The sequence below is a fragment of the Manis pentadactyla genome, chromosome 9, assembly GCF_030020395.1.
Source record: "Manis pentadactyla isolate mManPen7 chromosome 9, mManPen7.hap1, whole genome shotgun sequence".
In the NCBI taxonomy this organism is placed as follows: domain Eukaryota; kingdom Metazoa; phylum Chordata; class Mammalia; order Pholidota; family Manidae; genus Manis; species Manis pentadactyla.
Genome location: NC_080027.1, coordinates 98496619 through 98510674, shown reverse-complemented (window position 1 = coordinate 98510674; position 14056 = coordinate 98496619). Strand labels below are relative to the sequence as shown.

The window sequence follows — 14056 nt, the reverse complement described above, 5'->3', positions numbered from 1 at the left end:
TATTCTATTTTATTGATGAAGTGTTCATATACTAAGGTCTTAAAAGAAGGATATTGATTTATTTGTTCCCATATACACACTTGAATAATACCTACTGTTAAGTAAATGCCAGAAGAAGAGCTAAAGGTATAAAACCTTGATCCTTGTATCAAACAGCATACAGTTATCCAGCTGTATAGGATCTAACATAGTGGTTTTGGCATACTGTTTATGTTCCTACAGTAAGACCAAGGTAGAAATAAAGTAATTTTAATAAGAAGCAGAGTAGGCGCTCCTCTGAGGTCGCCCGCACTTTCTAAGTGAGTAACCTTTTAACTTTAAACTCTCTTTTCAACCTTCCAGGGTGCCTCTCCTTGCTGAGGTGGCCTGTACCTTTTCTCTCTTTAAGTAACTTAAAATAAAACTTTTACTCTGCTTCACTACTGTGTCTCTGCCCTTCAATTCTTTGTTGCTGCGGGGACAAGGACTGAGGAAAATACACAACACTCCCCCAACATTTTTCTTGTGAAACCTTCATAAAAGTGTATATCAGTGATACCATAATTTTTTAAAAAAGAAATAACAGAGTAATCAAAAGGGTTCCCTCACAAAATAACATCTTAAAATAGAACTAATGCTGCTCAAATTTAAAAAAATGAGGAAGACAGTTTTCCCTCTTTAATGCTAATGCTTGTATTTATAAATCTACTCTTTATCAACTGCTTCCAGTTTTTCTGTTTTAATTTATGGGACTCTGATAGGTTTATGTGAGTAAGAGGGCTAGCCTCAAAACTTCTAAAATGTAAAGAAAGAACCACTTGACCTTGAAGACCTTATTTTAAAGCTAATCTTCTAATACTAGTGCAAATTCATAGATCACCTAAGAAATAGATACCAGTGATCATTATTTTATCCCAGTTTGTTGAGCACAACTAATAAAAATGGTCAGTATGTGGTAAAACTGATTAAAACTACAAGTAGTAGAAATTATTTTTGACCAGAAATTCACTGATGAATCAAATCATCTGAACAAAATTTAAATCTGCAAAATAGGACCTGAAAAAATTTGATTTGATATAATCACCACAGGGGGTGAATCACCACAGGTTCACTTCAGGAAAAAAAAATTCCCTATAGTGCTATAAACTGTGACTTAAAATTTGATAAGTATAAAGACCTGGTTAATAAAATCCTTGGTAGAGTTTAAATGAAAAAGTTGATTAGTAACTAAAAATAAATTTGTGAAATATTAGAAATGGTTTACTCATTGTAGAAAATTAATAAAGGAATTGAATAATCTTGATGGAGTATCATTCAAGAATGTGCCTTGTAGATGATACCATTATAGGTGTAAGGCTAATAAATCAATTAAAATTTATTCAGATCAAAATAATAGAGTTAAAACATTATTTCAGAAGTCAACAATCAGTAGTTGAATTCAGCACAAGGATAATTTTATAATGAAATTCTGGATTGTGATCAGAGATTAGAACCATTTCTCAATTATGAGAAATATAAAGCTGTTAAATATTGCAGCACACACAAAAAACTGACTTTTGGGATTTAATGCAAAATTTTTTTGTTTATAGAAGTAATTTATAATTACAACTATTTATATACCTTCCCACATCTGTATATTTAGAGTCTACCTTATTCTCTTGAATAATTTTAAAATGATCCATTGTATGAACTGTTTATTTTGGCAGAATTTAATCTCTTGCTAGTCTCTGAAAAAAATAATCAGAAGCAAAAGGGATTAGGGGTAAGTGATCAAGTACAGTATGATAGGATTTTTTTTCCTTTGCCTAACAGTGTTGAGGGAATCAGCCCTTGCCCAACAGTTATATTGATATGTGGTCCTGAATATTTTTCTAATTAAAAGATTTCTGACATCTTGAAGTAGGTAGAATAATGTAAGAATTCCCACATATCCATCACCTAAATTCAAATCAGTTTTCAAAATACATGTGCATCTGTTTTCTTTCTTGTCCCTTTTCTTTTTTCCCCTTTTCCTCTTTTGCATTAATTTAAAGCAAAGGTTATTTTACTACATAATTATGATGCCATTGCCACTGCCAACATTAATATAAATCTTTGTTTAGTCTAATAACCAGTCTGTAATCAAATTGCTGATTGTAAAGCATCTTTTTGCCTTTGGATTGTTTAAGTTGGGATCCAGAATCCACACATTACATTTGACAGTCTCATGTTCCCCTGAATGTAGAACAATCCTCCTTCTATCCTCTCGTTTTAGTTTAATTTTAGTACCACTATCTTGCTGAAGAAGTTAGTTACCTGGTAGAATGCCCCACATTTTGGAATTATCTGTGTGTTTTCTTGTGTTGTTTACTTTTTGTATTTTCTGCAAATGTAATTAGCTCTGATTAGATTAAGAATTAACATTTGGCAGAGGTACTTCAGAAGTATGCTGGATATTTGATATTTCAGGAGGTACATGGTGTCTTTTTCACAGTTAGTGTTCAGTGGGTTCAGGTGATGATGGCGTGATCCTTTTTAAAGTTTCCCTCAACCCTTGTAGAAATGGTTCTTGACTGAGGGTTATTTTTGCCCTTGAGGAGATTTTTGATAATGTCTGGAGACATTTTTGGTTATTATTACTGGAAGAAGATGGTGCTACTGGCCTCTAGTAGATAGAGGCCAGGGATGCTGCCAACATTCTACAATGTACGAGATAGCTCCCCACAACAAAGATTTATCTGACCCAAAATGTCAATAGAGCCAAGCTTGGAAAAACTACTTTAACGTTATTGTTTGATCCATTGTGATTGTTGCCTGAATCAGTTTCATTAGGGGCTGCAAGATGATGGTTTAAAGATTTTGTTAAAGAAGAATTTCCCTATTAACTCAGCCTTTTTGTTTCCGTGCAATACAATTTGTACACAAAAGACAGGGTAAATGCTTTCTATTGCTCTAAGTACTAATTTCAGAGTAAGAAGCTGGTACTCAGTTACTTTTGTGGGTGAGGAGGGCAGGAACTTAGTAGGTTTTACATGCTTAATGTGTTTCATTCATTTATTTTCATTGTATTTTGATGCTCACAATTCTTCTGTTTTCTCTAATGAGAGCCCCTTCATGTTAGTCTGACACATCCCCTTTAGACTTAAATGGCTTCCTGGACTTGTGCCAGACTTAATATTTTCTACTCCAGGCTGGGAACAACCAGCCACTTCTCTAAGGGAATATTTAAATTGCTAGTTCTAAATTTGAATAAAGAAGCCATCAGCTTTATTTATGATTGTTAAGGAAATTGCTTAATCCTTTATTTTTAAAAAGTCTATTTCAAGATAATATTTAGTATATACTTTGATATTTTAAAAAATTATACCAGTAAATGTATTTTGAAAATCATAGAATTTAAGTAAGTAAGGGTGTTTATTTTGTAGTTCAGCATGCATTATTATCAGTAACTAACTGAGGCCAGTAGTCTTCAGTTGCTGGTGGATTAATGGGTGTGACGTATTTTCTTTTATGCTGTTTATAATTTGTAAATCTTAGTCTTAATTTTTTTTAGACCTCGAAGTTATAATTGGCATCCCAGCTGAAGTACCACACATCAGAGAAAGTGTGATGCGAGAAGGACGTCATCTGTGTTTCCAATTAGTGAGCCCACTGGGAACAGCCATTTCAACTCTTAGTTACATAAACAGGACAAATCAGCTTGGTGTAGGTTCTTCAGATGGCAACCTAGCACTTTGGAATATGAAAAGCATGAAAAGAGAGTATGTATAACTTTTACTTGATTGTTGCTAGTTTCTGTCTGAATTTAGCTTGTACATGTTATTAGTATTTTTAAATTCGCATATGGAGAAAAAGTAGAATAGATTAATGATTATGAGTAATTTATCATTGTGTTAAATCATAGCTTGATGCGGAATAGGCATGACTTAGCACATGAATTCAGGTTGATTCAGTGTATATCTGAAAAGCATTTCAGTTGTTATTTTCCATTTGCTAAGTAGGCATGCATGTCTATAAAGATAACCTATATATTTATATAGCATGAATTCTTTCAGAAGTGCTTTTCCTCATGACCAAATATATGAAGTAGTAGTTTAATAGTAGTTCTGAATTGACAGGAAAACATGCTTTTTAAAAATCAAAGTTATAAAATACCGTGTTTTAAATTTTTTATGCTGTCAAAAACTTCCCCCAAATATAATTTTATTGATACTTTTTATTAATATTTATGGTGTTACAGTTGCTAAGGAATTAACCCTTTTTGAAGGAGGTAGCAAATAGGCATTATAGATTTTTACTCTCTATTAAGAATTAAGTATTATCTCTTAAGTTGTGAATTTAATTTTTCCCCCAAGGCATATGGGAATATTTTATTGAGTAATTTATCTTGCAAATGACTCAACAAAATAGTAATCCTTCCAAACTCTGTGCTCAGTTTCACCAACAAATTGGTACCTACTTGGCTAACTTTGGTAATAAATGTTTGTCACTATTAAAGTATAGGAAAAAAGAGAGATGAGGAATAACAAGATTTTCTCATCTCAAATCAGGCCCATTTTTTACCTTAACTAAGCACTGACTGTCCTTGCACTTCCTCAAACTTTCCTGCTATTTCCTCAAAAATAACAGTGATGAAGTGGTGATACTATTGCCTAGTAGGTCCTGTGGGAAGTCTGTCACAACTCTGCTGATCCTTTTCTCAGCCCTTGTCTTTGAATTTTTCTTTAAGGGTGCCTAGAGAACCTGGGTTCTGTAGTGTAGCACTGTCATCTCTTGGCTAATATGCTTTTTAGGGGGTTTATGGGAACTCTTGAGACTCTAACTCATTCTGTCAGAGTAATGGGGGAACTGGATCTAACCCCAAACAGCTGAAATGGTGTTGTGGTGGCAGTATTTCCTTTCTTACTAGGGTGCCTCTTATTGGGGAGCAGTGCATAGTGTCATACATTTTTATGCCTGGAAGGACTTTCACACACACTTGTATGCACGCACTTTAGTAATTATATTGCTTCCCTGTTCTACCCCAGGGCTCAGTACTGTCTTGATGTCTTGTACCCTGTGTAGGTTGAAGATGAGATGATTTGAACAAGTAGTGTTCTAAGTCAAATTCTTATGTTAAGCACCTTCCTTTTTCATGCAATTATAACTTAAAATTATGAAGTATACTAATTTTTGTGCTGTTGCAGATACTACACACAATTGGAAGGTGGAAGAGTTCCTGTATATGCTGTTACTTTTCAAGAACCTGAGAATGATCCTCGTAATTGCTGTTACTTGTGGGCTGTTCAGTCTACACAAGATAGGTGTGATACATGACATTTAAAAAAAAATTTGTCAAAGAGAGAACAGCTGTTCTTTTATTGTTTTGTGATTATACAATTTTTTTGAAACACTTTCTACTGTGTTGTCTCATTTTAGTGAAGGCAACATAATTTGTGAATTCGTGGTAGTTGAAATGATTTTAGAAGTTAAATATTGTTTCTACATGTTTGAGTAATTCTGAGAAATCAGTAAGAAGAAGTTGTGCCTTTTGACTTGTTTGAATGTTATTTTGAAGAGTAAGCTGATACAAATGAGCAGGCACCTCTTACTATCTTAGGAAATTTTTATGGCCGGTATTCCTTCCCAAAAACATCTTTCCTCTTTTGTAATTCATTCCTTTTTTCTCTCTGTTATGTATGCCTTTCTCATTTTTATTTATCCTTAAATCTGTTGTTGAGCCCTTCTGAAACTGAAAAAAAATATTTCTCACTAGCTTCAGCTGGAACAAAGTTAGAGCTTATAATAGGGAAAAATTAGCCAAATTGATCCAAGGAATATACTGCAAAAGGCAAGTAGAAGGGAAATGAAGCATGTTCATTTCCAGTGCTAGAACCATATAAGTATTGATTTTCTCTTATTTTTCTTTGGTTAGTTTGTTCTTTGATAATCATTGAAACACTTAAGTTTGTGGTATAAATACCATGATCCTGGTAACTCACTGTCCTAGTAATTTCCCAAGTCCATCCTGCCTTAGATTATAGGTACCTGAATTGTGTTCAGTTTGGGTTTTTGTGTTAGGTGTCCTCACTCTGAGGTTTTATCTTAAACAAAACAGAAAACACTACAGTACTCTGCCCATGTTTTAAACTGTGATTCATTTGTGCTTAGAATGCATATATACCTCTGAAAACTGCCTCAGAAAATGACTAAGGGAAGTGCATATAGTAACTCAGTGAATGACGAATTGATTTGCCATATTTGAAATTTGTCAGTCCTGGAAAAAAATTGACAGTAGACAGTGGGATGCCCCCTCACTGAGTCATCCTTATTTCCATCCATCCAAGTGTAGGTGGGCTAGCAGCACTTGAGGAATATGCCTTGTGAGCGCTCTATTGTAGTGGAAATGAAGGGGGGTTTTCATATAAATAATTTTTGCATTCCATTTATTTTTCCTCCCAATACTGTCTGTTGGGATAAGAAGCTATATATTTACTAGTCTTCGTGTGGATTTTTTTCTTTTTCTTTTTTTTCCGTTTCCTTTCTCACAGTAAAGCCTAGAGGGGTTCCCTCTTAAATTGTTTTGGAACTTAGTGCATAAGTCTGAATTCATTTTTCCCATGGCCATTCTTGTTTTTATGGATTTTGTAGAGGTTTAGTCGTTTTAGTCTTATAGATAAGTGATGCTCACTCTCCTTATAATCACAAATACAATGTTTTCTCTGTTCCTGTCTTTTTTTCTAAAATCCTTGTGAACTATATGCACTTCCCCTAGTCCTTTTTTGTGGTAGCTTTCAGAGCTATATATGCATTCTGAGCACAGTTGAATTACAGTTTAAAATACAGGCAGAGTACTGTTTTCTGTTTTTCTTAAGGTGATGCCCTGTATCTTTATTATGTATAACACATTGAGTAATAACACATGAAAACAATTATCTAATAATTTTTAAGCCACTTTTTAGTATATATTTTTGATAGGATAGGCTTAATTTGTAATTTGGATTATTTATTCCTAAATGATTTACTTTGCATTTGTCAGTGTTATTAATGTGAGGTGTTTTTTAGAGTGGTATTTTTGTGGACTTTACATTCATTTATATATGTATATATGTATTGTTTATACATGCATATGCATTGCTTATATGTGTGTGTATATGCATTGATTATATGCTTTTGTGTAAGTGAATGTAAATAATCTTGTATACAGTTTATGGGAGCCCACAGACTACCTTGTGTCTGCCCAGGCCTGGTCTTTTTTTTCTCTCCATCAGAGCAAGAGCGATCCTTTGAACAAAATAAAAGAGGTAAAAAGAAATCACTGTATAGTGACTATACCACCACAAAATTACATGGGTATAGGACTTCATTTGTTGCCATAGTGCTCATCAGTTGTAATAAAAGCTATGTTTAGTTTTGTAATATGGAAAAGTGAGTGAAGAAACTGACTTGTATTCCTTTCAATGTTGGCTGTATGCAGTTTATCCTGTTTAATGTTTGCCTGTCAAATTTGTTTGTCTTTGTTTCATGTACATCTATGTATTCATTCAACAAAATTACTGAGCACCTACTCTGTGGTAGTAATTATTCTAGAGAGTTATAGCAATGCATAAGAGATAAACTTATGTTCTAGGTTTTATATTTCTGTGAGGAAGACAGTAAGTAAACTATTAGATAGTACATATATCTAATACAGTTTTAGTACTGATATTAAATACAGACAAATAAAACTGGGAAAGGAGAAAATGAAGTGTGGTAGAGTTGGGAAACTGCCATTTTAGATAGTATATATAGAGAGATTTAAATGAAATTGGTTGGGGCAGGTAAGGTGGTGAGCCATGGGAGGAAGATCTGGAGGAAAGAGTTCAAAAACCTTAGTAAAGTGACTCAAGGAAAAGCAAGAAGACCAGTAAGGGTAGAGGGTGGCATAGTCATAGATGAGGTCAGAAAGGTAGAACTAGTTTATAAAGGCTGTGTAGGCCACGGTAAGGTAAGTGTTTGAATTTGGTCTGGCTACACCATACAAGTTATTATCTTGTGGTAGGGCTTAAGCGTTAGTGTTTTTTCAAAGTTCCTGATAATATGGAAACAAAATTGAGAACCACTGGCCCTGAGTAAGTGAGAATAGCTAGAGAAGAGGAGAACCGGAAACTGAAACTGGGAATTGGAAATTGAGAACAAGAAAGTAGAACAGCCAGCAGAGGACTAGGGATGGTGCAGTAGGAGGAATGTTAGGAGAGTGTGGTGTACTGGAAATCAAGTAAAAAAAATGTTTTAAGAAAAGAAAGGTCAGATAATAGAAATACAAATTCACATTCAGACAGGGTGCTGTGAAATCTGTGCCCTAAATGCTTCCTGCATACTGTATCAAATAGTGTAGAGTCGCTTCATAACCTTACTGTATAGCCCTTCTCATCGTACAGAGCAAGGTCTTCATTTTAGGTAGAAGCCTAACAAGATGGAGGAAGAGACCAGGAAGGAGGAACAAAAGGCTGCTGTCCCTTAAGGATGATTTTCTGTAGATGCCATAGAATAATTCCAGTTGCATCCCATTGGCCATAACTTGGGGCTACTTCACCTAACTGCAGAGGAAGCTGGGAATGTATATTTTAAGCAGCCATGTGCTTACTTAAAGCATACCTATTTATTGAACAGTGGGGGGAGGAATATTGGGTAAACAGTTATCTCTGCCACAAAAGGTGTCATCTAAGTATGCAGTCAACATCAGCTTAAGTTAATTGGAATCAATAAAAAATTAACCAGTTATTGTTCCAAAGGACTGCATTTCATGAAAACAGTCAAAAAAACTAAATTCTTCTTAGTGACCTTAGTCTTGTCATATGCACTCAATATGCTATGCAAACAAAATTTATTTGGACAGTAAGAGATGGGTCATATATAATATGATATTTAGGTCTCAGTAATTTCTGTTTCTTTTCAGTGAAGGGGATGTTTTGAGTTTGCACCTACTTCAGCTGGCTTTCAGTGATAGAAACTGTTCGGCATCAGGACAAATCTTATATGAGGTAAATGATAATGTTAGCATGGGTTTATATTTACCATTTTGTTCATTGTTTGCCTATTTTAAATCTTTAAAATAGTAAGATATTGAAAAGTTACTCATATTCAAGTTTCTACAGTATTCTTAATATAATGGAATTAGATTAGGGATTCAGAGACTAGATATATTATCAAGGTAGCGCTCTTACTTGCTCCATGCATTCACCTTCCTCTGAATTGAGGGGATTGGACAAGACTCAGGCTTGTGGCCTAACTGGTATTCAGGAAAAATAACCACACTTTGTTGCTCCAGTATATCAAGCAGTAAGCCGTCGTGTGACTGACTATAAACCATCTTGCCACTTATGTTGTAAAAGAGGGTAAATGCATCTAACCTTTAGGATGGCTTTCTAGCTGAATTCTTGAGAAAAGATGAGGTGCTGCTAATAGGCAATATTAGGTCAGCATTCACATTCCTTTTGCTAGCAACAGGCTTCATTAACCTGGTGTTTTAGGATATATGGATGGGTCTCAGGAAATCCATGAAGTCCCTGAATGTGTAGTCCTTTTATGATTATGCATTTTTCTGGGGAAAGTTTTGTAGCTTTTGTCAGATTCCTAAAGGGATTGATGAGTCAAAAAAATTTAAGAACTGCTATTCTAGAGCAGAAATTTCAGTGAGAACAGAGATGGCTTTGCTGGCCTAGAGTATATGTAAATACAGCTTTAATGGTTAGCTGAGCTTATGTTCCATGCCAGTCATGCATGAAGGATCTCATGTTTGATAACAGCTTTAGGTTTATTGTTAGTGATTTTTGAGAGACTAAGTCTAACCTCTTATTTGTGTTTTTTGCTTAATAAAATTTTAGAGCCCTTTTCAGTGATTTGTGCTCTTAGGTCTTTAACCTTTTTGTGTATTGCTTGAAAAGCAATCATGTTTTCTTTGTATTGCTTGAAAAACCTTTAAGTTTGGAGTACCTTTAATTTTAGAGTGACTTTTTGCTTAAAATCTTATTAACATGCTGATTTTTGTGTGTTTTATGTTTAGGGGTTAGAGTACTGTGAAGAAAGATATACACTGGACCTCACAGGTGGCATGTTCCCTTTGAGGGAACAGACAACTAATACCAAACTGTTGGGATGCCAGAGTATAGAGAAATTTCGATCTCATGGTGACAGGGAGGAAGGTATGAATGAAGGTTAGTTAAAAGTACTCTTAATATGTATCATGTGAATGCTTGATTTTAAGATTTATCTTGATTTAAAATTTATGACAGGTATTAGTAGAGTTCATACCCTAGCAGTTAAAACGTTGGAATACTAACTATGGAATTTATTCAGGTCTGAATGAAATGCTAGGTATTTCTTGCTCTCCAGATGGCTATGTAGAATTCAAGAACTGAGTAATTGAGGAAATGGGGACCTTGGTATTTTAATCCAGCTGTTAAAATAGACAAAAATGCTTCAGTTTTGATAGTATGAGTCATTTCTGGATAGTCAGTCTATGACTAGTGTTTTCTTCTCTGTGTTTTTTGAGACATATTTGGTAAAATGCCTTAGTTGCCTTGAATTTTTTCTTTGTTTCCTTTATTGTCATCTTTTCTTCTTGGTAAACATCCTAGCATAGTAAAAATTACATAGACTTTGGAATACCAGGGATCAAAAGCCAGCTCTGTCACCAGTTGTGACCTTTGACAAATTATTTAATGTTTCTGAGTCTCTGTTTCCCCATCTGTGAGTGGGATGAAAAAGGTGGTTGTGAGAGTTAAATGTGGTAAGTTCATTCAGTTCTGGGAATGCTCACTAGGGCTCTGATTATGTTTTTGTTCTTACCAGTGTTCATTCTCATGGTTAGCCCTTCCATCCCAGAGATGTCCTCTGTCCTAGTCCCCACATGTCTGTGATCCAGTTTTCATATCCAGTTAAACATGTCAAAAACAGAATTCATCAAACTCTACCTCTTCTTATTCCCCACTCACATCTTTTTTGTATTTCTTATTAGTTGTGTGCCTGGTTTTTACTTTCTTCTTTCCTTCTCTTGATGTCTCTTAACTTTGTTCCTATTCCCCATTCCACAGCCATCATCCAAGTACTTGCCTTTTTTCTCCATTTTACTGTAAAGTTGAATCAGTCTTTGTCTACTAGAATCTTCTGAAGGATTAAACCCTTAGAGGTATCCATTTTAGGTATTGATATTCTTGGGTACTAGCTGTGTTCCATTCATGGGAGAATATTCATTCAAATCATTTTCTGTTTCATTCAAATTATTTTCTATTTCCTCTGTCCAATACCTCAGGGTTGCCAATGTGTTAACTGAAAAAAAGCCAGTATATAACTTGATGAGTTCTATTTGATAAGGTTTTCTTGAAATAGAGTCAAGATATAAGTAAATGAATCTCTTTTTATGAAACAACTTATAGAAATGTGTTTTGACAAATCAAATCAAATGTTAATTAAATCTCTTAGAAAAATCTTGCTATAATTTTATTCGAGGGATTTTTACTTTTAGACTTTTTTTTTTTTTAATTATCTTCTTTTCTTTTAGTTCTGTCTCCTGACACCAGTGTTGCAGTGTTTACCTGGCAGGTCAATATATATGGACAGGGAAAGCCTTCTATATATTTGGGGCTTTTCGACATAAATCGTTGGTATCATGCACAAATGCCAGATTCATTGAGGTATGACACTTTTTCTTTCCCCTTTTTTCTCTCTTTTCTTGGAGCTGGGGGGAGGGTTATTTGTATGTGTAGCAGTTTAGTGACTTAATCATTTTGTAAAATTTTCTTTTAGATCTGGAGAATATCTACGTAATTGCTCTTATTTTGCACTGTGGTCACTGGATCCTGTTGTAAGTAGGATTTCGCCACATCACATCTTGGATATATTAGTACATGAGAGAAGTTTAAGTCGAGGAGTTCCTCCTTCTTATCCACCTCCTGAGCAGTTTTTTAACCCAAGTACTTATAATTTTGGTATGTATTTCTTAACATTACCCTTACAAAAAATAACATGCAAGAGTATGTACCTCTCTATTTGTGTGTAGTTTAATGTGTACACACACACACACACACACACACAGTACTATCTGTTCTTATCACATTACTGCTCATTAATATTGGGTAACTTAGGAATTAAATTGATATCTGTACATGAGAAATTTAATATAGGTTTTGTAAAGAAATTATCGCTATTTAAAATTTGCTAGAAAAGACTATTTCATATTTAATGCATTTATGATAAAATTTGGGATTTTGTTAGGATAGAAATACCAGGAAAAATTACTTTAAAATATATGCAGTAATTTGATACCCTTGCCTAGCAGTCTGTTGTTAGAGTAATTTTTGTTGTATTAATGCCTTCTCAAATATAATGTGTAAGTGAATCTTTTTAAATCTCTTTTTTAGATGCCACTTGTTTGTTAAACTCAGGAGTTGTTCACATAACTTGTACTGGCTTTCAGAAAGAGGTAAGTCACAACTAGTAATGTAGACCAGAGTGTTTCTTACTGAACTGAAGTGAGATCATGGATTTAAATTTTATTTAGTGTTAATTACATAAACCAGTGTTTCAGCTTAAATGGTTACTTCTGCTAGGCTTGTTAAAGTAACAGCTAGTAACATCAATTACTAATGTCAGCCTGCCAGAGGAGGTATTGGGATGTTTTTTTCCAGCTTCACATGAATGTAAGCTACTTGAATTTCCCAAGGAAAGAGTGAAGTAGGTCAGTGCCTTACCACATCACTTCTTACCCATCCTCTCAGTTTTCCTTTCCTCTCAGAAAGCTTATGAATGAATGAAGTAATGTAAAGAAGATACCTAGCACGGTGGCACAGTATCTGGGACAAAGTGAGGATGACTGTATGTTGTAAAATGCTACCGGAAAAACACACATCATTTCATAATTAGCAAGCACTGATTTAGCCCAAGAACCTATAAACTCTTTTCCTTGGAAGAAGTGCAAAAATACAGTCTTCCATAATTTCCATTCAGGGTCTTAGTTTTATTCAAAATAAGTGTAAAGTAGGGTAATACTCATTAATTATTCTTAAATTTGGTTATTCAAATTGAGTATTGATTGATATTTTATTAATCAATCTGTTACAGACTTTGACTTTTTTAAAGAAATCAGGACCGTCTCTCAGTGAAGTCATTCTTGATAGTTATAACCGATGTCTTGTGGCTGGCCTTCTTTCACCAAGACTTATTGATATTCAACCTTCCAGTTTAAGTCAGGTGAGGTGATTTTTAACTTAACTGTTTCTTTTGGATCATATGTAGCTTTCTATTATAAAAATCTTATTAGGTAGTTCTGCATAAGTCAGATGGATAGTGTAATGCCTACTTTGTATGATCAATAGCTATGATCTTGTGTTTGGTTTAAAATTCATACTCTTTAGACTTAATACACTGTAACTTCATACCAGGTTTACTTAGCTGTATAGAAGGATATAGGAGAGAAAACACATCATAGCTCCATCAGACATGTCATGAGTAGAAGTCATAGCAGTCTGTAGGCCATTTTCCCTCTCTGCAAGAACAGCATAGGTGTTATAGAATGAGACCACAGGAATGGAAGCCATCGTGACGTAGGTGAATCTAATGGTCTCTGTAGCAGTAAGTGTGGCCCCTGGCATCAGCTTCCCTAGGAACTTCTAGATCTACTAAACCGGAAACTCCAGGAGTGGAGTCTAACAATCTGTTTTTTAATAAGCCTTTGATGTGATTGTAATGGAGAGTTTTCAGAATCACTGCTTACAGAAACCAGTATTTGTGAAAGTCTATTAGTGAAGATTCCAAGTTTCTACAAAACAAGACTATTGTTAATAGGAGTCTGACTCAGTTGTGGAAGTCAAAATCTTAACTTCCCAATGATGTTTATAATCTGTCCACAGTTTTCTAATCCCAATACATTTCACCAATCAGGAGACATTCTTAAAATAAACAGTGTTGCCTGGTGACAGCTCCCAATTCAAATTTGTTTTAACTCAGCATTTGTTAATAAAATATGCTAGAAGAAAGTAAACCAACCCCAGGTCATTACCCATGGAGAAAGAGAAGATGTTAACTCTTACCAAGTGGTGTTTGAACTAAGTTATTTAAATAGTTGCAGATATAGAATATA

The 14056-nt window shown here is 34.5% G+C and overlaps 1 protein-coding gene across 3 annotated transcripts in view; it reads left to right on the top strand.

Annotated features, from left to right (window-relative positions):
- AHCTF1 (AT-hook containing transcription factor 1) overlaps window positions 1-14056 on the top strand; it is an 80228-nt gene that overhangs the window by 17502 nt on the left and 48670 nt on the right. For 2 of the 3 annotated variants that reach the window (XM_057507865.1, XM_036918397.2), the window contains exons 5-12: window positions 3512-3719; window positions 5145-5261; window positions 8876-8960; window positions 9983-10133; window positions 11480-11612; window positions 11725-11906; window positions 12339-12400; window positions 13039-13167. In XM_057507865.1, coding sequence (XP_057363848.1) covers window positions 3512-3719; window positions 5145-5261; window positions 8876-8960; window positions 9983-10133; window positions 11480-11612; window positions 11725-11906; window positions 12339-12400; window positions 13039-13167 — 1067 coding nt within the window. The remainder of the gene's footprint in view (window positions 1-3511; window positions 3720-5144; window positions 5262-8875; window positions 8961-9982; window positions 10134-11479; window positions 11613-11724; window positions 11907-12338; window positions 12401-13038; window positions 13168-14056) is intronic. The other variant, XM_036918398.2, reaches the window with a different exon arrangement.